This window comes from Symphalangus syndactylus, chromosome 18 (genome assembly GCF_028878055.3).
Source record: "Symphalangus syndactylus isolate Jambi chromosome 18, NHGRI_mSymSyn1-v2.1_pri, whole genome shotgun sequence".
Taxonomy (NCBI): Eukaryota; Metazoa; Chordata; class Mammalia; order Primates; family Hylobatidae; genus Symphalangus; species Symphalangus syndactylus.
Window position 1 is genome coordinate 95750285 of NC_072440.2, and position 23850 is coordinate 95774134.

General features: G+C 38.2%; 1 protein-coding gene across 3 annotated transcripts in view; it reads left to right on the forward strand.

Moving 5' to 3' along the window:
- CYRIA (CYFIP related Rac1 interactor A) overlaps nucleotides 1–23850 on the forward strand; it is a 110800-nt gene that overhangs the window by 58847 nt on the left and 28103 nt on the right. For all 3 annotated transcript variants that reach the window (XM_055251861.2, XM_055251862.2, XM_055251863.2), the window contains exon 3: nucleotides 13640–13719. In XM_055251861.2, coding sequence (XP_055107836.1) covers nucleotides 13650–13719 — 70 coding nt within the window. In that variant the 5' untranslated portion in view covers nucleotides 13640–13649. The remainder of the gene's footprint in view (nucleotides 1–13639; nucleotides 13720–23850) is intronic.

Genomic DNA, 23850 nt, shown 5'->3' on the forward strand with positions numbered 1-23850 from the left:
AAATTCTTGAGGTTTTTTGTATGTGATGGCTTTTATTGGATATTTTTTTTGTTTCAGTACCAAAATAATTTTTATATCCCCCCTGCACTTTCCAAAATAAATTTGACCTGGGAGCAAATTTCCTTTGCTCGTAGGCAAATTTCCTTTGCTCCTTTGCTTTGACATGTCACATCCAAAGCCTCCTTTGGTACCCAGATGAGTTCCAGTTTAAGAAAACTCAACATCTAAAAATCTTCTTAGATGTCAAGTCATCCCAAGGTCCTGGAGCCATTGAATTCTGCAGGATCTTTTGCTTCCCAGAAGGAACATTTTCATCAGGACTCACCTCCCGGTCCCTTGACCTGATAGGTTGTATTTTACCACCTGCCAGAGAACGATGGAGGCAGATAAATTTCAAGAACAAATGTGTGATGCAGTTGCCTGTGGAGTGAAAGCTGGGCAGGGAAAAGGAGAAGGCCTCTTTTTCATTTTGTTTTGTTTTTTAGTTATATTGTAAGACAACAGGAATGGAAGAGATTTAATTCCCCAGAATTCATTGTATATGTGACATTCCCTTTAACATGTTCAGAGACTGGTGAATGATCCCAGGGGTCTTAAGTATACAGTATAAGACTGGGAGGAGGAAAGAGAGGGACTGGAGAGAGAGAGAGGACGAAGACACCCAAGAGAAGGGCATCGGGAAGAGGAATAGATCTAAGGGAGACGTGGAGAGAGTTTGGTGGGAGAGTGGTTCAAGGGGTACAGCAGGTAGAGAAATCTCAGGTGGGGCCCAGGGCTCTGGTTATGTCACTGGGAGGATAATAATGCTTTTTGTTGGGTGAGGGAGGAGGAGGAGATTTTGGAAAGGGTGGAAAGTGAGGTTTCTATGGCCTTCCCCGAATGGCTATGCTTGTGGGACATTCACTTGGATTGATGGGCCTGGAGCTGGGGACAGAAGTCTAATATAGAACCAGAGGTTGAGAGTCATCTGCCTGTGGGTGGAAACTGGAGTCAGAAGGGTCTCACCAGGGAGGATGGGAAAAGGCTGAAGAAAGCACATGGACACCAAGACTTAAAGGCCAGATGGAGAAAGTAGAAACTTGAGGGAGAACTTCCAGAGAGGTGAGAGATGAGGAAGGAGATGGGTCCCAAGCATCTCATCAAGGAGGAGTTGATCAGCGGTGCCCATGACAAGCCTTCACCTACAGCTCTGCTCTCAGAGGGTTAGAGGGTCTTGGATGTTGTTTATTTAAATACTTGAGAATGAATTCTGGAGAAAGGAGGTTTGTAATCCAAAAAACTGACAGCCTGTTTAAGTGAATTCACTATCAGAACAGCCCAAATTTGACGTAACTTCTAGGTGTTCCATTTTACTTTCTAGAATGGAGTTGAAACCAACCAAGAGAGGAAGAGCAACTTGCCCAACATGACACTAAGTGAATGGTATCTCCAAGATGAGCGCTTGGGTCTCTGGGGCCCCTTGCCCTGCATGGGGTACCTTTCCCTTTGAAATTAGGCAGAACGGGCGTGGGTAGGCTAAGAGTGTCCACCTGCCTAGGTAAGAAGCAGGTGTCTCAAGCAGTTTCTTCATAAGCGTGTTCTTGATTTACCAAGAGAAAGGGGACAGATTCACTAGTGACTTCCCAGCGGTGGCCTGGGCCAGAGCTGAGCCCAGTTTGATTGCTCCCATGTCACTAGCATTTGAAAGTGGGGGACACATTGACTTTCACTCCCTAAAAAAGAATCTAATTTTGCCGTCATTTCTTAGGTACTTTTTGCTGCTGATGTTTATGGAAAAATTAGCTATGATGAGGTAATAGTCTATTTTAGAAAACTGAACTCAGATATTGAAAGAGCTATTTCAAACCTGCACTTAATTGTTCAATTCCATAATGGTTTCATGGTTTGTTTTTTTTTTTTATAATTCCCATGAATTGCCTTACAGCTGGACTCTAGCAGCTTGTATTCCATGGGGAATGCCAAGCCCTTTTGAGGGACACCATGGTATTAATGATCGATGAGAATATTCAAGGCATTTTCTCATTTGAGTGCCATTACTTGTAGTGTTAAAACGTTTTGAAAACACATTTTAGCCATTAACTCATTTTTATTGTCAGATGAAAGTGCTTAATAGACTCACTCCACTTCAGTTTTCTTCCTTCATCTTGGAATGAAATCATCTGTTGGATTCTTGGCAATACATTCGACAACGGAACAGAAAACCTCATGACTTCATTGCAAAAAATGGCAGATGGAGCAGGGATGTGCAAGCCCAGCCCTGCCATCTAAAATGGCTAACCTGGTTTAGCAAATACAGGCTCCCAGAATGTATCAACTGAGCTACTTCATTCCAGTGGTGCATATTTTTCCCCAGAAAAGCTGCTGCTTATGTCATTTAAGAAATGTACCTTTAGAGGAGAAGTATTTTTTAACACCACCTATTGACGTATTGTAAACTGATGATTAAATGGAAGTGGGTAGTTTGTTTTGCTTGTAATTCAAAACAGTCAGATGGTGTACATGCCGTATACGGGGTTCTGTGGTGACCAGGAGAAAGCGTGTCTGAGTCATCTGAATACTAGACATGTCAGGGCTGACACCCTTCCTCCTGGGACACCCACTGGATGCCAGCCGATGGTTGGGAGGAGCCAGAAGTGCTGCTGGCTTTGCAGAGCACTGTGGAACACATGCAAGCCTTTGATGTCACTGACAGCAGTGGCTGCCCTGGCTGCCCATCAGGATTTCTCCAACTCTGAACCTTGCTGATAAGCTTGAAAGGTAGATTGTCTTAATTGCCCTCCTAAAATCACATCCAGTCTCCAGAAACATTCCTAAAGCCAAAACTGGACTGTTTTCCTCTACTCTGTTTTCTTCTACCCTGCTGGGGAAATCTTGGGGCCCCATTATAGCTAGAAGGTCAGACTTACACGGTAAAACAAAACGAGGTAGCAGGTGCAGATGAAGGCGCTGGCCTGACGATGTGAGAGGCCAGGTCATGCTTGTAGCTCTGCTCCCAGCCCCACACAAGGCATAGCCCAGGTGCGTGTTCCTAGACTTCAGGATTTCAAAAGTCAGTAACGTTTCCAAATAAACCTGGCATATTTAGGATATAATTACAACATCATTTTCCAACATAAATAAAAACCTTGTAACATAGAAGTGTTTGAATAACTTTCTGAAAGGCTCATGACGTAGGCTTTATTTTTCTCATTTTGCCTTGGAGGGCTTGGGAACCACCAGTCAGAACAATCCTAAGGATTTATTTTTCAGTGCTTACTACATGCCAGGCCTGTCCTTAAGTGCTGGGAATACAAGGAGGTGTAAAAGCAGCCCTGCCCCAGAAGACAGGGAGATACAGGAGAAAGCGTATGTAATTATGGTTTGCTGCAATAGGCACTGTCGCATGGCACACAAGGCATGTTAGGTGAGCAGAGACAAGGAGCTCACTCACAAGAGTGGCTTTTGTTTTTACTGGTGTAGAATAGAAGGGGAGGAGGGCTCAGGCGGTCCTTCCAAGGGTCCTGATTTTCACCCTGCTACTTCAAAGGAGGTGTGGGGGAAGCAATTGCCAAGAGCTGGTGCTTAGATGTCAGATAGAAGGGGATTCCAGTGATCCTGATCTGTCGCTGGTGAGATGCAGTAAGTTTCTGTCTCTGAGATTCTTTCTTTATCTCTGAAACTGGGATAATAGCAGTAACTATTTCATATGGTTGTTGTAAAAATTAAAATATGGCAATACATAAAGCGCCCTCCTCACTCTGGCCTGCAGATCATTAAGAATGTTAAGCAGACAGAGCAGCATGTGCAAGGGCCCTGAGGCAGTCAAGAGCGGAGCCACTGTAGGGACAGGATGTGCAGGGCAAGGCTGGAGTGGAGAGGGTGGGGTCCAGGCTTTCTGTGCCCAGTGCATGCATTTGAATGCATTCTATCCAACAGGCACTGGGGAGCCACAGAAACATACGAAGCAAGGAAGTAGCATCTCAGATTTGTGATTAGGAAAATGGCTCTGCTAGCAGCATGGAAATGAGTAGAAGGGAGACAAGACTAGTGTCAGGAAGATCAAGTTGGAGGCTATTTGCAGGATACTGGCAAGCTCTGCCAACGGTATGAATCAGGAAAATCAAATTGAGAAGGAAGGGAAGTGTGCAAATTTATTCTGGACCACCAGCGAGGGTGTCCTTATTAGGGAGCAAAGAGCATTCTGTGTTCATCATGTCTTAGAAAATGAACTTGATGTCCCATTTACTCTTTGTATTAATGGACAGAGCATGAGATTGAGAGCCACAACATCTCTCTTCTAGTCCCTTCTTTGACCCTAATGTGCTGTGGATTCTTGGACCCATCCCTTTTTCCTAAAATGAGAGCTTTAAAAAGATGACCCCAGTTCTAATGTGAAGTGTATTCAGATTAAATTTGGGGATTTAGGGGGCCTGTATATTATGAAGTCCAGGAGTCATCTGGAGGACCTTGGGAAGGACACTTACTATACCTGGTCATGGAGTTCTTATACCTGTAAAATGGGTCCAATGATAACTTTTCTTCCTTTGACACACGCTCATACTGAAGATAAATGCAGTCAGACACATCTTTGACAAAGATGTGAAATTATATAAATATATGTTATTGGTGTATTCATGGTCAGTCTGTAGTTTAAATGCTATGTTGCCAAAAAAAAATTGGATGAGTCAGGACTTCCTTATTCCCAAAATGTTGTTATAGGTAATCTGAGTCTTCGATTTCTTAAAGCCTTTGCACCAGAGATGCTAAAGATTATAGATTCTGGAAGGTATTAGGTCATTCAAAATGATAAGAAAATCTATCCTTTCTGATAGAGGTCTTATTATCTGTTAGAGACGAGTATTATTGTCTTAGACTTTTAAAAAAATGTTAGAAAATAAACACTGGTAGGGCTGCTGTTGTATTGATTTATTTTTTCACCTTCTGTTCATTATTGATAAAAAGTAGCATTGGCTTAGGAATTCTCCTTTCAAATAGTCATAACCAAAAAAGAAATCTAGGAGCTTGTGATCTACTCATGAAGGTTGCGCATTGAAATTTTAGTATACACAGGCAGAGGTCATCATTCACACTGCCCTGTTCCCTATGCCTGCTTCCTTTGATATGTCTTATTTATAGAAACAAATGAATTTCTCCATAAACCACAGTCACTTCTTTTTAAAATAAACCCTGCTTGAATTCATTTGGTTTTATACTCTGGGAGTGCAGCTAATGCTATCAACTTATTTTTCTTCTAAACAAAAATAGACATGCAAATAGTGAAAAACAGTGTCTGTGTATATGAATTCTTTTCTTTTTTTTTTGAAACTGGAAATGTGACTAGAGAATTATTTCTTAAAGAGAGTCATGGTTTTCCACTGAACAGCCTCAAAGCCAACTCTCATAGAAGTGGTTTTGAACTGAGAGCCAAGAAAGTGGTCATAGAAAATACCATGAGTACATCCAAAATTGTCACCCCTTAAAGATGAGTGCCTCCCTTGGCAAGGGCATGCAGGCGGGCTTTAGAGGCACTGCTACCACTCCTAAAATGACTAGAGAAACACCCTTCTTCTAGACTATTTGGGGAAAAAAAATTTGAAGAACCTATTTCAAAATACTAGCGCAGTAAGTGAATCTTGAGGAAGAAATTCTCCGTTTTTGGAGGATTGAGGAGTCACCCAATGTGTATTCTGTGTTCCCTTCACACTCAGAATCCCCCCAACCCCCCTCAGCTGGAGGGCTTCTCTCAGCCAACCCGGATTCCCAGGATTCTTCACGTCTGGGTGGCAGCTTGCTTCTTCTATCGAGCAAACTCTTCTAGAAGACTTCACCCCACGTAGTTTTCTTTTCCTTCATTTCCTAAAGAAACACCTCCTTCCTGTACATGCTATTGAGTAGCACTAGTGTAGAGCCGACCCGTTTGGAATCTAATGGAAGCTATGGGCTCTCTCCCCAGAAAAAATGAGCATGTTCATTCAACAATACAGCACCCTACACATACCTTCAGCTGACCACACTTTCTGAAGTCCCCAAGCAGGCGCCTCCTAGGGATGTGGATCCCCAGGACTTCTACTGTGCAGGAAAGAGTGTAGTCTTCAGATTCACAGATTTTCAATGTCAAATGTGACTCTGTCTTTTATTTTCTTGTAGTATTTGAAAAATTGTTTAGCCATTCGAACCTCGTTTTTATCCCCCCAATCAATGTGATGATAATTATAGCTACCTGATGTTTGCTGTAAGGTTTGAATGAAATAAAGTGTGTGAAAGCTTCAAGTATAGTGCCACACACACAGTGGGCACTCAATAAAATGCTGATGTTCCTGTTTCTCTCATAAATTATAGTAGTAATAACTATAATTACTCTGTTACTTAATACATACCGGGGACATACTATTATTTTCACATTCAATTAATATATTTGAGTACTTACGATTTATCAGGAATGTGATACATGCTTTTAGGTAGATTAAATTGTTTAATTTAACTCGTGCTGTTTCCCTAAATAGAATGTGCATCACCTGAATGTGGAAGCCATGTCTTCGCTCAGTGCATACCCCACCTGTAAGTGCCCTGGGGATTGAGTAATTCTCTCAGAGTAATTGTTAAAGGTAGCATTTTCATTAGAAAACCAAAGGAGGAAGAAGAAACTTGCCACCCAAACTTCAGATTACCTTTTCATGGGATAGGCATTGCTTTTTCCTTTTATTTTGCTGTCACCAAGAGAGTCAGTGTTGAGGAAGATAAAGCAGATCTCCTAGGACCAGAGCGGGCAGCCACCCCAAGTCCCCCACTTCAGATTGCTAGAAAATCTATGTGTTAACTCTTTATGCTTTGGCATTTATTTCTTTTCAGTAGAAGTATTTATGAACCACTTTGTTTGGGTTTTCTCTATTAGACATTTGTTTTCCTTAGACTTTGTGCTATATGACATGGGGTACACATAGACACAACTGTTTGGTTAAAAAGTAAAATCTGGCCGGGCGCGATGGCTTACGCCTGTAATCCCAGCACTTTGGGAGACCGAGGCGGGTGGATCACCTGAGGTCAGGAGTTCGAGACCATCCTGGCCAACATGGTGAAACCCCATCTCTACTAAAAATACAAAAATTAGCTGGGTGTGGTGGTGGGTGCCTGTAATCCCAGCTACTTGGGAAACTAAGGCAGGAGAATTGATTGAACATGGGAGGCAGAGGTTGCAGTGAGCTGAGATTGCACTGCTGCACTCCAGCCTGGGCAACAGAGTGAGACTCTGTCTCAAAAAAAAAAAATGTTAAATCTTTGATGATAATCCAAGTATTACTAAAAGAGTGACTACACCATTCATATTTTTTAAAGCATTTGTTTACGTTTGGGAATTTTGCATTGAAAATGGATTTTAATTTTTGTAGAATTAAAAGCTAGCAGAAGGCAAGAAATAACTAAAATCAGAGCAGAACTGAAGGAAATAGAGACACAAAAAAACTCTTCAAAAAATTAATGAATCCAGGAGCTGGTTTTTGGAAAAGATCAACAAAATTGATAGACCGCTAGCAAGACTAATAAAGAAGAAAAGAGAGAGGAATCAAATAGACGCAATAAAAAATGATAAAGGGGATATCACCACCAATCCCACAGAAATACAAACTACCATCAGAGAATACTACAAACACCTCTATGCAAATAAACTAGAAAATCTAGAAGAAATGGATAAATTCCTCGACACATACACCCTCCCAAGACTAAACCAGGAAGAAGTTGAATCTCTGAATAGACCAATAACAGGCTCTGAAATTGTGGCAATAATCAATAGCTTACCAACCAAAAAAAGTCCAGGACCAGATGGATTCACAGCCGAATTCTACCAGAGGTACAAGGAGGAGCTGGTACCATTCCTTCTGAAACTATTCCAATCAATAGAAAAAGAGGGAATCCTCCCTAACTCATTTTATGAGGCCAGCATCATCCTGATACCAAAGCCTGGCAGAGACACAACCAAAAAAGAGAATTTTAGACCAATATCCTTGATGAACATTGATGCAAAAATCCTCAATAAAATACTGGCAAACCGAATCCAGCAGCACATCAAAAAGCTTATCCACCATGATCAAGTGGGCTTCATCTCTGGGATGCAAGGCTGGTTCAATATACACAAATCAATAAACGTAATCCAGCATATAAACAGAACCAAAGACAAAAACCACATGATTATCTCAATAGATGCAGAAAAGGCCTTTGACAAAATTCAACAACCTTCATGCTAAAAACTCTCAATAAATTAGGTATTGATGGGATGTATCTATCACAAACTTATATAAAAATTGTTCTTTTGAAAATTTAGTTGTCTTCCATAGGAATTTATATTTTTTAATCAGCTTCTACACTTAATTTTAATAATTTTTAGTTTTCTAAGCTCTAATAATATATATCTGCCTGATGTATATTTTGAATATGAAAAAAGAAAACGTATCTAAAATACAGAGTCTTGCCTGTAGAAAGTCTCTTTCAACTATTAATGCCCATAAGCATTTACCTGGTTATAGTTTAATGTGGAAAAGATATACATAAAGGACCATGAATCTTAGGACACCACTCTTGAAAAATAAAGAAAAATGGAAATCATATGGAATCATACAATGCTGGGGACATTAATCCATTTATTGGATTCCCTGAATATCTTAAACTATAAGAGGAGTTGTAAGGTTGAACAATTATAGGTAACGTTTGCCCAGCCCTTTACGGTATATATGGTGCTTTCACACCCAGTTCATTTAGTCCTGAAAAGAGTTCCATCCAGGAGATACTATTATCATACTGTTGTGCAAATGAGGAACCCAAGACTCACAGCTACAATGACTTGCTCTGGAGTAACAGGCAGTTAGATGGTGCTTTATATTCTTGAGACTCTTTCAAGCACTCTTTTCTATGATCCTATTCATTTATTACTTACAGTACACACCTTTTTGGGTAAGATTTGGTGTTCAGAAAATACAAACAGGTTAAACTAGAGAAATCCAGCTTTTTTTTTTTTGATTGAAAAACAAGGAAAAAGAGTCATGGCTAAGAGAGAGTCAAGACAAAGAGAAACCTCCTCTGTTTTCTAAGAGAAGAGCTGTTTCACAGTAGAAGTCATATTTGAGAATGAGCTGAGTCAACACATCATATTGTTACTTTGGCCTACTCTGCTTCAGATTCTCAAGACTGTGTCTTAATCCCTGTAAGTTAGTTCCAGCTTGCAAAGCATGGGAAAATAGACCCAGCCAATGCCAAGGACCAGTGACCCAGATGCCCAGACACCTTCATTTCAGTAAAGAAGGGGCAGAGTCCTGGAAAATCTAGGCAGGGAAGACTTGCGCCTCTAAGAGCAAAAGGCCTCCCAGAGAGGACATGGATAAAAGGAGGACCACCTTCCAATATCACTCTCCAAAGCAGGAAACATCCAAATAAAGGATGTTGATTTTCAGGACCCCATCCCTTCATGAGTGCTTATACAACTGGTATATCCTCTCTTGTCTTTTCATCTGGTAGCTAAGACCTTGTACAGTTTGAGTATCCTTTATCCAAAGTGCTTGGAGCCGGAAGTGTTTTGAATTTCAAATTTTTTTATTTTGGAATATTTATATCATACCTCTTAGTTGAACCTTCCAGATAGAAAAATCTGGAGTCCAGTGAGTATTTCCTTTGAGTGTCATGTCAGTGCTCAAAAAGTTTTAGATTTTGGAGCATTTCAGATTTCAGGTTTTTGAAATGGGAGTATTCAACCTGTACTCTCTGTCCTTGCTCCACTCCTACCAGACCCTCCCCGCAGGAATGCATTTAGATCTGAAAACTTCTATGTGCACCAGTGTAGCTACATTATGTCCCAGTAGGACTTCAACTTAGAAATGATTTCTGAAGAATGCCAAGGGAGTCATTGTGCATGTGTGTGTGTGTGTGTGTGTGTGTACTTGTGTGTATATGTGTGTGTGTCTAAAGTAAGTCTAAACTTTACAGTATACACAACATACTATATTTAAGTAATAAACTCAGATACTCATATTAAAGTCCTCCTAGGGAGCTGAGAGTACCTGCTGGATTGCCGTATTCCCTCTGATATAAGCTCCCATACCATAGGGAAAAGTCGTAAACTGATGTCCCTTGGGATAGATCCAACAGCAGGTCATTAGGAGGGTATCACCAAATAGAATGTAGAAACCAGAACTCCCAGCCCTTCAGAGTACACCCCAACCAAGCTGCTCTGCTACCCATTTGGCTGTGTAACCACAGCTCTGCCCATGGGAGCTCTGAGACTCAGCTCATCCTCAAATATGACTTCCTCTGTGAAACAGCCTCTCCTTTTAGAAACCAGAGGAGATTTCTCGTTGTCTTGTCTTGGTCTTAGTCTTAGTCATGACTTTTTTTCCTTTTTTTCAATTTAAAAAAAAATCTGTACTTCTCTAGTATAATCTGTTTGTATTTTCTGAACACCAAATATCGAAGGGGACACTTCTTTGCTTTGGCTATCCAGGAGCAAACGATAAGCCATCTCCAACAAATGTTCTGGGTGGAATAGCTTATAATTCATCTATTTCTTGCCTCTACCTTTATCTTACTATTTCACTTTTACTCTCCTACTCCCCCTACTTCCATTATTTATTTGCATTCTCTAATAGTGCATAATAACCAGTTATTTTATTGAATGAGATAAAATAATAAAAAATAAGCTCTATATGAATTAATTAAGCTATTTCACGAGTACTATGGTAATAGCAATGTATATTTTGTATTCACTGACGAGCTGCTTGAAAAAATTGGAGAGTAATCTGTCATGCAGAACATGGATGAGAGGCCTTTCCAAGTGAAACTCTGGGTCCAATTAAAAATAACTATGATGTCTACTAGGTGACCATCTGTGTGATGATGGACCAATTCACTTTGCAGATCCCCCTAAACCAGAAGACACTCCCATGAATTCTTATCAACCTTGGAGTGAGGCAGTAAGCATCAAATCATTTGGCCATAATGAGATGAAACACTTGTTTTCTAGGTTCCTTGGGACTAGACTTGTACTCTATCTCTACACAGTGTCCGCAGTCATTGTTCTAGAGGTCCTTGCTTGAGAGGTGACACATCTAGAATCCTGAGAGTTTCAAGTAATTAATCTTGGTTGATGTTAGAATGATGTTCAAAAATATCTGATGATATCAGCCAATCCACTGATATAACCTTTTGAAGACATGGAATTCCACAGCCAATATTTAGACATACTTTTTCATGTGCTTGTTTCTATCTGTTACGAGTTTCAAAGGCTTGTTATATCTTCTACTCAGGTACGCTGACAGTAAAATCACATACAGGACAGAATTTTAGGAGGAAGCCCAATCCATGCAGGTCTCTTATGACACATTCATAGCACAAAACTAAGAAACCTAAGAATATTTAACTTCCATTAAAGCACTTTGTATGAAAGTCAGTACTCCTACAAACAGTAAAATCATCTTCCTACAAGAAGTGACTCCAGACCTAATCTGAAATTTTTCCTTAGTCTGGAAACAGATCATTTCCTAGAGACCCAGGAGGTTAGTGAATGCTGCCCAATGGCAGGGATGGATTCCACCAGCCCAACTTTTAATTTGGCAGAACCTACCTCACACAGGGTTTTGCTCAAAAATATCTTAAAAGGAAATGGGCGTAAAGGCAGGGAAGGAATGGAAGAATGACAGAAAAGACAATGATCTTTGTGAAGAGAGAAATATGGTGTTTGCTTTCCAGTGTGTGTGTGTGTGTGTGTGTGTGCGCATGCCCAAATATACTCCTACACCTCAAGGTGGGAGATGTCTAGGATGCATCTAGCCCAGCCTTCTGCCCCACACATAACTCATTTTTCCAACGATGTTGAGGGCTGATACAGCATTTTTCTGCTTAAATATCACCAATGAGAGAAAACTTACTATTTCACTAGGCAAGTCACTTAAAATTCAGACAACTATAATTTTTAGAAATTTTTTCTCATCATTTCTCTGTTAGTCTTCTCTTTCTTAGCACAACATATGGCCTATTATAATCCATCTTTCATAGGCTAATCCTAAACAAGCATTTGAAGGCTGTTAGGATAATCATGATGATGATGATGATGATGATGGTGACTACCATCATCATCAATAGTAAAAGCACGTAATTCTTCTCAAGCACTTCCTGTAAGTGCTGTGCTAAGCATTTTATACTTTTATCTCATTAATTCTCACAACTTGATGAAATAGATCCTTTTCAAAAGTTTATTTTACAGATGAGGAAACTGAGGTTTACAGAGATGAAATCTCTTGCCCTGGATAACAGAGGTAGTAGAAAACAGCTGGGATTAGACACCGGCCATCTAACAAAGGATAGACTACTTAAACAGTCTGTCTTCTGATTTCATGTTAGTGATTTATATTGGGGAGTACGTCTGCAAATGTGCGTTTTCCCAGCGGAGGATTATGGAGGCCAGATTCCACCACTTGCTACATATTCTCATGTGCAGAGTCATCCTTTTAGTGCATTCTTCCTCACCACATCTTGCTTAGAATGGTGTGTTTTTTTAAATTCCTTGTATCAACATAAATATTGTTGGAAACTATAGCCATAGAAAATTGAAGCCCAGCAGTTTCCTTGCACCAGTTCAGTAATTTTTCAAAATGATCCTTCACAAACTGAGATATCTGAGGCACAAGAGTTCACTTACAGCAGAGTTAGAGGAATGTCTTCCCAAGAATACAGTGCCCAGCATCTAATTGCTCCTCCGTAAATATGTGTTGAATGAATGAGTGGATTGATGACTTCCCTAAGAAGATAGTGCTGAGAGCAGTAGAAATTTTTCTGTTTATTAGAAAATGCCTTACATTTTAGCTATTCTTTTTATTAGGTTGAGACTGCTGATATGTAACAGGCTTGTAATTTTCTGTTGATTTGACTCACCTTTGCAGACGTCTTAGGCTGCAATTTTACTGAGAGTAACTTTTTGGGCATTATGCCTTTTCACTGTTAAGCTTCCAGAAGTATCCAATCTCATTACCATTGAAATATCAGATCACAAGATCCTCTAACTTGCCTGGGAGCCACTCCTCTGAGAAATCTGGCCTCTTATACATGTTAAGAGGAGTTCCTGGCAGTGTAAATATATGTTTCTAAACTCTATTCCTCATGAGCTTTCAGGAACTTACTTTTTTGGACAGGTATTTTTAAAATGCCCTCTTTGTTGTCTTGTCCACTGACGTGACATGTGCCACATCTATCCAAAGGAAACAAAGCAAAGCCGAAACATTTGCTGTAAGGATCCAGGGGATTAGGAAAGTGGAAGGGAAGCACTTCGGAGAATATTCCTAAACTTTGTCTCCTATAATGAAAATACCTGATTCTTTTCATAGACTATTCTTTATTTTTTTATATGGTGAACGAGATATGGACTACAGGTGTATTCTCAAGAGATTGTAACACTTCTATCATTGTCACACTTTGTATGACATGTCCCTAAGTTTTAGAGACCCAGCACCTCAGAGATATTTATCTGTCACCAATTTAGAAATGAGTTGCTATGTTATTGCTCAACCCCTGGGTTGGAGATGCTCTCTTTCTGGTCTTCAAAGGTAGCTATGGGGGGACCCAGGGATATTCATGCAAGTCTATTTTTTTATGTTGCTAATGGTATTTGGTTTTGTGTTGCCTTTCCTAGGTTTGCTGGGATGGGAAACCTGCTCAAAGTCCTTACCAGGGAAATTGAAAACTATCCACACTTTTTCCTGGATTTTGAAAGTAAGTTCCAAAAATTATAATAATGGAAACATTTTTACATTCCTTATAGTTTGTTGATAAGGAAGTTGTAACATAAAGATTTTATATCATAGTTGAATCAAATCCAAAGGTCACTGTATTAGTCTGTTCTCATGCTGCTAATAAAGACATACCTGAGACTGAGTAATTTATAAAGGAAAGAGCTTTAATTGACTCACGGTTCCACATGGCTCAGGAGGCCTCACAATCATAGTGGAAGAGCAAGGGATGTCTTACATGGTGGCAGGCAAGAGAGAGCTTGTGTAGGGGAACTCCCCTTTATAAAACCAGCAGATCTCGTGAAACTCCTGTTCACTGCCATGAGAACAGTATGGGAAAGACCCGTCCCCATGATTCAGTTACCTCCCATCTGGTCCCTCCCACAACACATGGGAATTATGGAAGCTACAATTCAAGATGAGATTTGAGTGGCGACACAGCCAAATCATATCAGTCACTATGCATTTTTTTCTGAAATCATTTCTAATGTCATTTTCCTTCTTTTTTCCCTAATTTTTAAGAAATCCAATGGAAAATGTGTTTAATGTACCCATGGCTTTCTTCGATTTTTAGAAGTGATCAACTTTTGTAGCCCTAGCCTAAATAGAGGATCATTTTAGTCTTTGCTTTCCTTTTGAAGGTCGTAAGCCCACAATTATTAAGTGCATACAAAGGAAAAAAGATGTGAAGAAAACCATCATGTATTTTTCCTAAAAGTGTTTATGAATTGCTGTATCACATTCCAAAGAAAGTACTAAGGACAGTAATTTACAAAGATTCATATAAAACAAATATTGCTAAATGTGAAAGAAAATCATGATCAATACCCAGAAATAAGGCTTACAGAACATTTTTAGTATTTCCTTTGTTCTTTATGTATTATTTGATTGTACAAACTATTTCAGGATTTTGACGTATATCCTTTTTATCCAAAAGGTTATGTTTCTCTTATCAAAAACTTTAAGTTTTTCTCAGGTGAAATGGCTTAAGAATCATGACTGAAAAAAGACAGAGACTTTTTCTTATTTTTTGATTGAATATATTGACAAATGAGAATGAGTACATGAATGAGGAACATTTATGTTTGCTCAGACTAAGCTCATGTTTCTTCCTTAACTCTCATGTTCACCCCTTTTCAAAATTCCAGTTTCACAATAGCAAGCACAGTTAAATGTCTTTTTTTCCCAGTAATCACCATCTGTTGCAAACTCTAATGTGCTTTAAACTTTAATTTTTCAAGTATTTTATCTCCATTAAAAATAAAAATTGGAACTTCCTTGCATATAGATTAAACCTTCTAACAGAAGTTTGGTTAGGAAATGCTATAAGACCCTTCTAAGGTGCACTAAACCAAAAGTGTAAGCTCCGTAGGTGTATTTTTTTTTTTTTTTTTTTTTTTGCTGTCTTTGGCAGGTTTTAAATAGCCGCTTGGAAAGGAAAAGTGTCCCCAAAGCTCGTATGTTCTGAAAACACATTTAATCTAGTTTATAGTCAATGAAAGATGCCTTGCTTCTGATTTAACTCAGCGTTCTGTGTTGTTCTTATTGTTGGGTTTGGTTTGGTTTGGTAAGGGGTTTAGCTAGAGGCAGAGTGAGTTGATATATCAAACAAATGGGCTTTTTTACTGGTTTAACTGGTTTAGCTAGAGGCAGAGTGAGTTGATATATCAAACAAATGGGCTTTTTTTACTGGTTTAACTTTTGGTATTCCTCTAAAAAAAATACACACACACACACACACACCCACACCCCTACACACACACATATATGTTGTTAAAAGAATGGTTTATTAATTTTTTTAACAAGTACAAAACAAATTATCTATAATCTTACCACCCTTCTTTTACTATTTACGTGTTTAATTGTTCCCATCCATTTCTTATCAGATGCATTTTACATTGTTGCATTCAGTGTGTACAAAGGCCAAAATAGTGGTAACGTGTCCCATTTATCCACAACTGTGGGGGTGTATAAAGGCCTGGGAGTAGGAGACTAACGTGCTTGTTCTGTTTTGGAAACCCTAAATTCCGTATGCATCTGTGCATGCTCATGTGTACCTCCCAGAATTCAGTGGCCTCACTTGCCTGTTTAGCTGTTCTTGGAGTCTTAGATTTCCATGCTTCCAGAAAGACCAGTGTTGAGTTCTTGGTCAAGTCTAATCTCAAAAGCCTTTAAAGTGATCCAAGTAGAATTTGCAGGGATTTAAAACTGGTTTTCAACTGGTATTCTCCTGAGCATCAGATTTCTGAGTCTATGTTCAAAAACTCCATCCCCCCCGCCATAGCACGTAGGGAGGCGTTGAGAGGGGCTTGTGCACACCCCCACCCACTACTACCAGCGTACTCTGCTTTGCCCAGTCTGGTACTTTGAATATTTTCTTAATGCTTTATGTAAAGAAAGGTCATGGTGGCTAAACAGAGCATTTAGAAGTCTCAAATTTTGATGATAGTTTATGGTACTAAAATTCCATTTGTCGATGTAATTTCCTCAAGAGGAAGAAGTATGGACTGGATTCACATGTCTGGTGGCTTATTCCTGGGACTAGCGCTATAGTATTTAAGGAAGATATAGAACTATAAATTTATAATCATATATAAAATCCTGCTTGTTTTCTCATCAGTCCTGTGGAGAAGATTAACTTTATTCCACTGAGACTCTGAGAAGATAAATAACTAGGGTGAAGTCACACAGGAAATGACTAGGAGATCAAGATGGGAACACAGATCTCTTTGGCTCTCCTCCTCCCCTGGTTTTACTTCCCCTAAGAGTTCACCACCAGTAGCTTCCTAGAAGAGCTACGGCAATCGTTCTATCCCTGACCAGAGAGGGACATCTTAGTTGTCTGCAAACTAACACATTCCATGGAAAAAAAATTTTTATCTTGAAAATCCTATTTCCTAAAGATGATTTTCAAGAAATGATGATGGACTGGAGGGGTAGGGAAGGTGGGCTGCTATCATGATTTCTCCTTGAGTCTCCGGATTTCAATTCAGTCCACTAAGGGCATGTTGAATATGGTCGTGAGTGTACTTGTAAGCCACTCAGTGTTAGGGACACAGAAGTAAACAAGAGCAGTCATTGCCCAATGAAGTCTCAGGCTAGAGTGGAGGACAATATAGTCACTCAGTTTAAGATGAAATGAATAAAGGACTTACAAGAGTACAGTGTGGCATGAGAGTAAGGAAGGAAAAAGAGCATACTTCTAGTTTCGGGAAGCAGAAGGCTATGGAAGGAATTGGAGAAGTCTTCTTGCAAGAGGTGGCATTTGGAATGGGCTTTAAAGAATGAGTGGTTTTTCTACAGGCACAGATATGGAGAGTTTTTTAGCAGATGGAAACAGTATGATTAAAGGCATGGAAACTGGAATAAGAAGGGCATGTTTGAAGAACAGCAAGAGGTCCGATTTAGACAAAATACCAAATGCTTCCTGGAGAGAAATGGGGGATGAAATGGAAGGCTGGCTTTGGTTAGACCATGGAAGGTAAGGCTGCCAAGCTTAGGAGCTTAGGGCTAGATGTCCAGCACTGGGGCTCACCTCCAAAGAGAATAGCTGACATCCCTGACAGAAAACCAGAGAGCTGAGCAGATGGGAACATTAGGCATGCTTATGTTTAAAGGGGGCTTGAGCAGTCCGAGGATCCATGAGAGAGGTCAGACTGTAGAAGAAGGAGGACATTTTACTAAATTGAGATTCCTGGAGGCAGGGTCTGGGCCCCCCTCAGTTTTATGACTCAGCACTTAACCCATGAATGAACCTCAGTAACAGATGCTGATCCCATGAGGGAACAGAGTGAAGCGGGCTCTATCCAGGCAGTCACAAGAGCACAGGTGATCAAGAAGGAGGGAGTGTAAATGGATTCAATGTTGCAGAGCTGTCAAGAAGAATGAAGCTTGAAAAGGGACTGATGAATTAGGCAGTGAGTGGTCCAGTCACTAGTGGCCACTAGGGGAGCAGATTCCGAATTTGTTGCTTTGAATATAGAGGCTGGATTGTAAAGAGTTAAGGAGGAAGAGGTGGCGGGAAGGAGGAAGGCTGAATAGCATGTAGTAACAACTTTAATGAATTTGGCACCTCTACTTTGAGTGTTAAATATTCTTTTTGAAGTTAGTGATAGAATATAATTGAACTGGGTCAAACAGATATAATTAAGCTGGGTCAAAACAATACAAAATTAGACACATCTGTCCTTAGGTTTTCCTGTTGCATAGCTCTGATTTAAATTCTCATCTGACCTTTACAGTGCATTCTATATACTTTTTATTCACATTTCTCTGCAACCACTTAACATCTTCTTTATTGTTGTTTGTCATCCCTCTATTTCTTTTTCTTCTCTCTCTACTTCCTTGCCATGTCTCCATGTCCTCTTTGAAGTCTGGGAGACAGGGAGGAATGAAAGATTAATGTAGCAAACTAATCTTTCATGAGTGATGGCTTCAGTTTGCAGGAAGAAGTATGTCTGAAGTTCTACTCAAGATTGTGCAATCAGACCCACCATTATGGCACCCAACATGGGCAGCAGGCATTAACCTTTCAATGAAGTAGTTTCAGTAATTCCAAGGCTGAAATGATCATTAGAAACATCTTGTGAACCTTCTTTTTATATGATTACCTGAGACTCACCTAAAAAATCAGATTCAGTTGTTTAGTCCCAAGAATCCATTTTTCCCACATTTCCAGGAGCTTCTGATGATAAGCTGCTTTGTGAACCACCTTTAATTCATGCATCTAGGTGAGGATACATAGTTAATGTTTACAACAGAGGAGCTAACCCATGCAACTTTTTGAGCTCCAAGATCCAAAGCTTGGAGTGGAAGATCTCCAAGTTAGGTAGAGGTTCAAGTATATTCAAATCTATGCATTCTCACTTCAAGTAAACTATTTTTTTTAATCATCAAATAATTTGATCTATCAAAGATTTCTTTGGGATCTGAGTGGACATTTCTCCAAAGAAAATAAACAAATGGCCAAGAAGCACATGAAAAGATGTTCACTATCATTAGTCATGAAGGAAATGCAAATCAAAATGACAATGAGATTGAATTTCACACCCACTAGGATTGTTCTAATCAAAAAGAGAGATAATAAGTGTTAGTGAGGATGTGAAAAAAATAGGATTATCATACACCACTGGTAGGAATGTAAAATAGTACATCTGCTTTGGAAAACAGTCTGGAAATTCTTCAAAAGGTTAAACATAAAGCTACCATATGACCCAGCTATTCCACTCCTAGATATATATGCAAAAAAAATGAAAATATATGTCCACACAAGGATTTGCACATTAATGTTCATAGCAACATTATTTATAATAGCTGAAAAGTGGTAACAACCCAAATGCCCATCAGCTGATGAATGGGCAAATAAAATGTTATATCAATTCAATGCAATATTATTGATCAACTAAAAAAATGAAGTACCGATATGTGATATGACATGGATGAACCTTGAAATCATTGTGCTAAGTGAAATAAGCTAGTTACAAAGACCACACACTGTTGATTTCATCTATATGAAATGTCTAGAATAGGCAAATTTGTCGAGACAGAAAGATTAGTTGTCTAGGCCCGGAGGTGGGGAGAGGGTTGGAGAGAAGTGAGGAGTGGCTGCTAATGGGTACAGCCCATTAGCAATGGGGTGTTAATGAAAATATTCTAAAACTGATTGTAATGATGGTTGCACAACACTAAGAATATATTTTAAACTGTTTACTTATGCACTTTAAATGGGTGAATCATATGGCACTTGAATTAAATCTCAACAAAGTTGTAAAATTTTTTTGTTTTTAAAAAAGGATTCCTTTGGAAGATCCAATTCTTTTCTTCTGGCTAATGCTGACGTTATTCCTTCTTCACAGAATATATTATTTCTCTTATTTTCCTGATAACTCCACTTTTTAAATTTTATTTTCATTGGGACATAATTTACATGCACTAAGATGCACTGGTTTTAAGTTCACATTTTAGTTGGTTTTGACAAATGCCACACTCTATCAAGACACAGCATATTCATGTCACTCCAGAAAGTTCCATCAAGCCCCTTCCCAGGCAGTCTACCTACCAGACCCCAAAAACAGCTACTGATCAGGTCTGACTTATATTGTAAAAGACTAATTTAGCTAATCTATAAGTTATTTAAGTTCATATAAATAGAATCATACAGAATATGCTTTTTTGTATGTTTTTCACTCAATATAATGTTTTTGACATCCAACCATGTCATTACATGTATCGATAGTTTATTTCCTTTTTGTTATTGAGTACTCTTCTGTTGTATGACAATTTTTTTTCATTTTCCTGTTGATAAACATATGGGCTATTTCCCGTTTGGGGCTATAATTAGTAATTGTGCTATAAACATTCTTGTAGAATATTTGTGGGCATTATATTCCTTGGGTAAATACCTAGGAGTGGCATTCCTCAGTGATAGAGTAGTTATATGTAACTTTTCAAGAAACTGAAACAACACAATATACCCTTGTAAAAAAACTTACACGTGGCATATGTACCCACTGGATTTAAAATAAAAAAATAATAATAATAATAAACGTGCTTATACATACAAAAAAAAAGAAACTGTGAAACAGCTTTCCAAATGAGATGTGCTATTTTACATTTCTGCCAACAACTAAGCAACTCCAAGTGTTCCACATCTTCTCCAACATTTGGTATTGTCAGTCTTTTTCCCCTTAGCTGTTCTAGCAGTGGTGGGGTAGTATCTCATGGTGTTTTTAATTTGCATTTACATAACGATTGACAGTGTTGAGCTCTTTTTCATGTGCTTAATGTATAGTTGCTTATCTATTTAAGAAAATATCTTGTCATGTCTTTTGCCTAGTTGTAATTAGGTTGTTTGTCTTTGTATTGGTAAATTGTAGGAGTTCTTTATTGTAGTTTGGATGCGTGTGAGATATATCTTGCGAATATTTTTACATAGTAGGCTTACCTACTTATTTTCTTAATATCTTTTCATGAATGGAAGTTTCAAATTTTGATGTACAGTTTATAATTTTTAAATTTTATGCTAAACACTTTCTGTAGTCTAAGAAATTATGACCTATACCAAGGTCACAAAGATATTTTGCTTTGTTTTCTTCTGAAAGCTATATTGTTTTAAGCTTTACATTTAGATCAGTGACTGATCTTCAACTAATTTTTGTATATGTTGTGATAAAGGTATAAGGTGTATTATTTTTTCATAGTCTATAATATTGTAGTAGCACAGGTGGATTGCTTTAATGTCCATTTCGTAAATTTGCTAATTGTAATATGTGTGATATGGGCTACTTCAGGACTCTCTGTTTTCTCTGATTGCTCTATTGATCTACCTTCTCACCAATTAATACCAAATATAACAAATAATAGGTCTTAGAGTCAAGAAAGAGTAAGTCTTTTAACTCTTTTGCAAGATTGTTTTGGCTATTCTAACTCCTTTACTTTTCTAAATAAATTTTCTAATTAGTCCTTAGTTTCTACAATAAAAAATTCTACTGGGATATTGATTATAATTGCATCAAATCTATGGAACAATTAGGGGAGAATTGCCATCTGCTTAATATTGACTTTTCCTATCTATGAATATAGCACATCTTTCCTTTTATTTATATATCATTTAATTTTACTCACTAATAGTTTACAGTTTTTAATATAGAAGTGCTGCACATCTTTTGTCAAATATACCCCTAAGCATTTTATATTTTGACTATACCAGCCTTTTTATGGTTAGTGTTTAACATGGTATATATTTTCCCAGTCTTTTGCTTTCATCCTGTTTATGTCTTTATCATTATAGTGTGTTTCTTATAAACAACATATAGCTGGTCCTAGCTTTTTCATCCAGGCTGATAATATCTGCCTTTTAGGCTGAGCACAGTGGCTCATACCACCATACTTTTGGGAGGCTGAGGCTGGCAGATTGCTTGAGCTCAGGAGTTCAAGTCCAGTCTGGGCAACATAGCGAGACCTCATCTCCACAAAAAATACAAAAATTAGTTAGGCATGGTGGCATGCACCATAGTCCCAGCTACTCAGGAGGCTGAGGCAGGAGGATTGCTTGAGGCCAGGAGGTGGAGGCTGCAGTGATCTGAGATCACACCACTGCACTTCAGTCTGGATGCTAGACTGAGATCCTGTCTCAAAAAAAAAAAAAAAACTTCCTTTTAATTGAATATTTAGTCCATTTACATTTAATTAATGTTTATATATATGTTTAATTAATGTTTGTATTTGAGCTTAGTATTTGAGTCTATACAATTAATTATTGAATTACATTTAATCCATGTTTGTATTTCAGTCTATCTTGGTGTTATGTCTATTTATCATATTTGCCTTCTTTTTTTCTTCATATTTTTCTGATAAATCAAACTGTTTGGGATACTCTATTTTGGTACTGTATTTTGTCTTTTCTGCTGACTTTTTAGTTATGTCACTTTTTGCTTGCTTTAGAGATTATAATATACATGATTGTGATCTGCCTTCAAAATCTATTCTTTACATAGTAAAGAAATTAAGAACTTATCACAGTGTACCTGTAAATTAACACCTTTTCACTTTGTGCTTTTGTTACATATTTTGCTTCTATATATGCCATAAACTTCTCATTGCAATGTGTTTTTTATTTTAAATTGTTAATTATCATTTAAGAGTGTGTGTGTGTGTGTGCACGCACATGCATGTGATTTTAACAAGGCCTTTATATTTACTTGCATATTTATTTACTTGTTCTGGTGTTCTTCATTCCTTCTCACATAACAAGGTCTCTCTGGTGTCATTTTACCCAAGTCTAAAATACTTATTTTAATGTTTCTTTTAGTTCAAGTCTATTGGAAACAAATTCTTTGAGTTTTTATCGGTCTAAATATATTGCTATTTAATTTTCATTTTTAAAGGATACTTACATAGAATTCTAGTTCCACAGGTTTGGGGGATTTTGGTGTTGCAGTTATTGTTTGCTTTGTTTTTCTTAAAGCACTTGAAAGAAATGATTCCATTGTCTTCTGGCTTTCATTGTTTCTGATGAGAAGCCATTTTTATCATTGCTCCCCTAGATGTAATATGCTTTTCTCTGGCTACTGTCAATAATTTATCTTTATTTTTGTTTTGTAGTGGTTTGACTATGATGTGCCTGGGTATGTTTTCTTTGTAATTATCCTGTTTATGGTTCTCTAAGTTTCCTGGATCTATGAATTAATACCTGTCATTAATTTTGAACATTCTTGCTTATTATCTTTTCAAATATCTTTTTCTGTTGTTTTCTTTTTCTTCTTCTTCTGGGACACCAATTGTATAAGTAAGTTGATTTGACATTGCTTCACAGATCTCAGATACTCTGTTCTATTTTTTAAATTCTTTTTTTCTTTGTATACAGTTTGTATAATTTTTATTGGTCTGTCTTCAAGTTTACTTATACTTTCTACTAATGATAAACTTATCAAGGAGGTTATCATTAGTAAAAACCACATAATGTGGAATTTTTCATTTTTAGCATTTCTGTTTCCAACAGCAATTACTTTTGCACCAACCTAATAAATAGTTTCAATGGATTTTCTGAAATTTTCCATTTTTACACATACATTATTCAACATTAGAGATTCTTTAACATATTTTTATAGTTATTTTAGGATCCTCATCTATACATTTCAACCTCTGGGCTATCTCTAGACTCTATTATTGAATCTTTACTTTTTTGGTAATATTTTCTTGCTTTGTGTTTGGTAATTTTTTTCCTTTGCTTTTTTTGAACAAATGCCAGGCAGCAGAACAGTGATGACTGATGTGAATAATGCGTGCACTCAGAAAATCACATGCCTTTCCTTCTGTCAGTCCACTAGTGTGGTTGAGTCCATCCAAACTGGATCTGGGCTACACTGTTTCTTGTTATACCTGGTTCACTGTAAATTTCAGATATTTGAGGAAAGGATCAAAGCAGGCCGTTTACCAGAGCTGGGGATCTGAAGAGTTTGTCTCAGTTTTCACTGTCAGATTTTCAGGCTTCAGAAGGCCCTCTAGAGCACCTGCTTCTGAGGATGGCTTTTCTCAACCTCCTCGGCCTCACCAGGCAGACAGTTGTTCTTTATTTACTGGGGTGTGGCTGGTGGCTTTCTCTTCATTTTCTGCT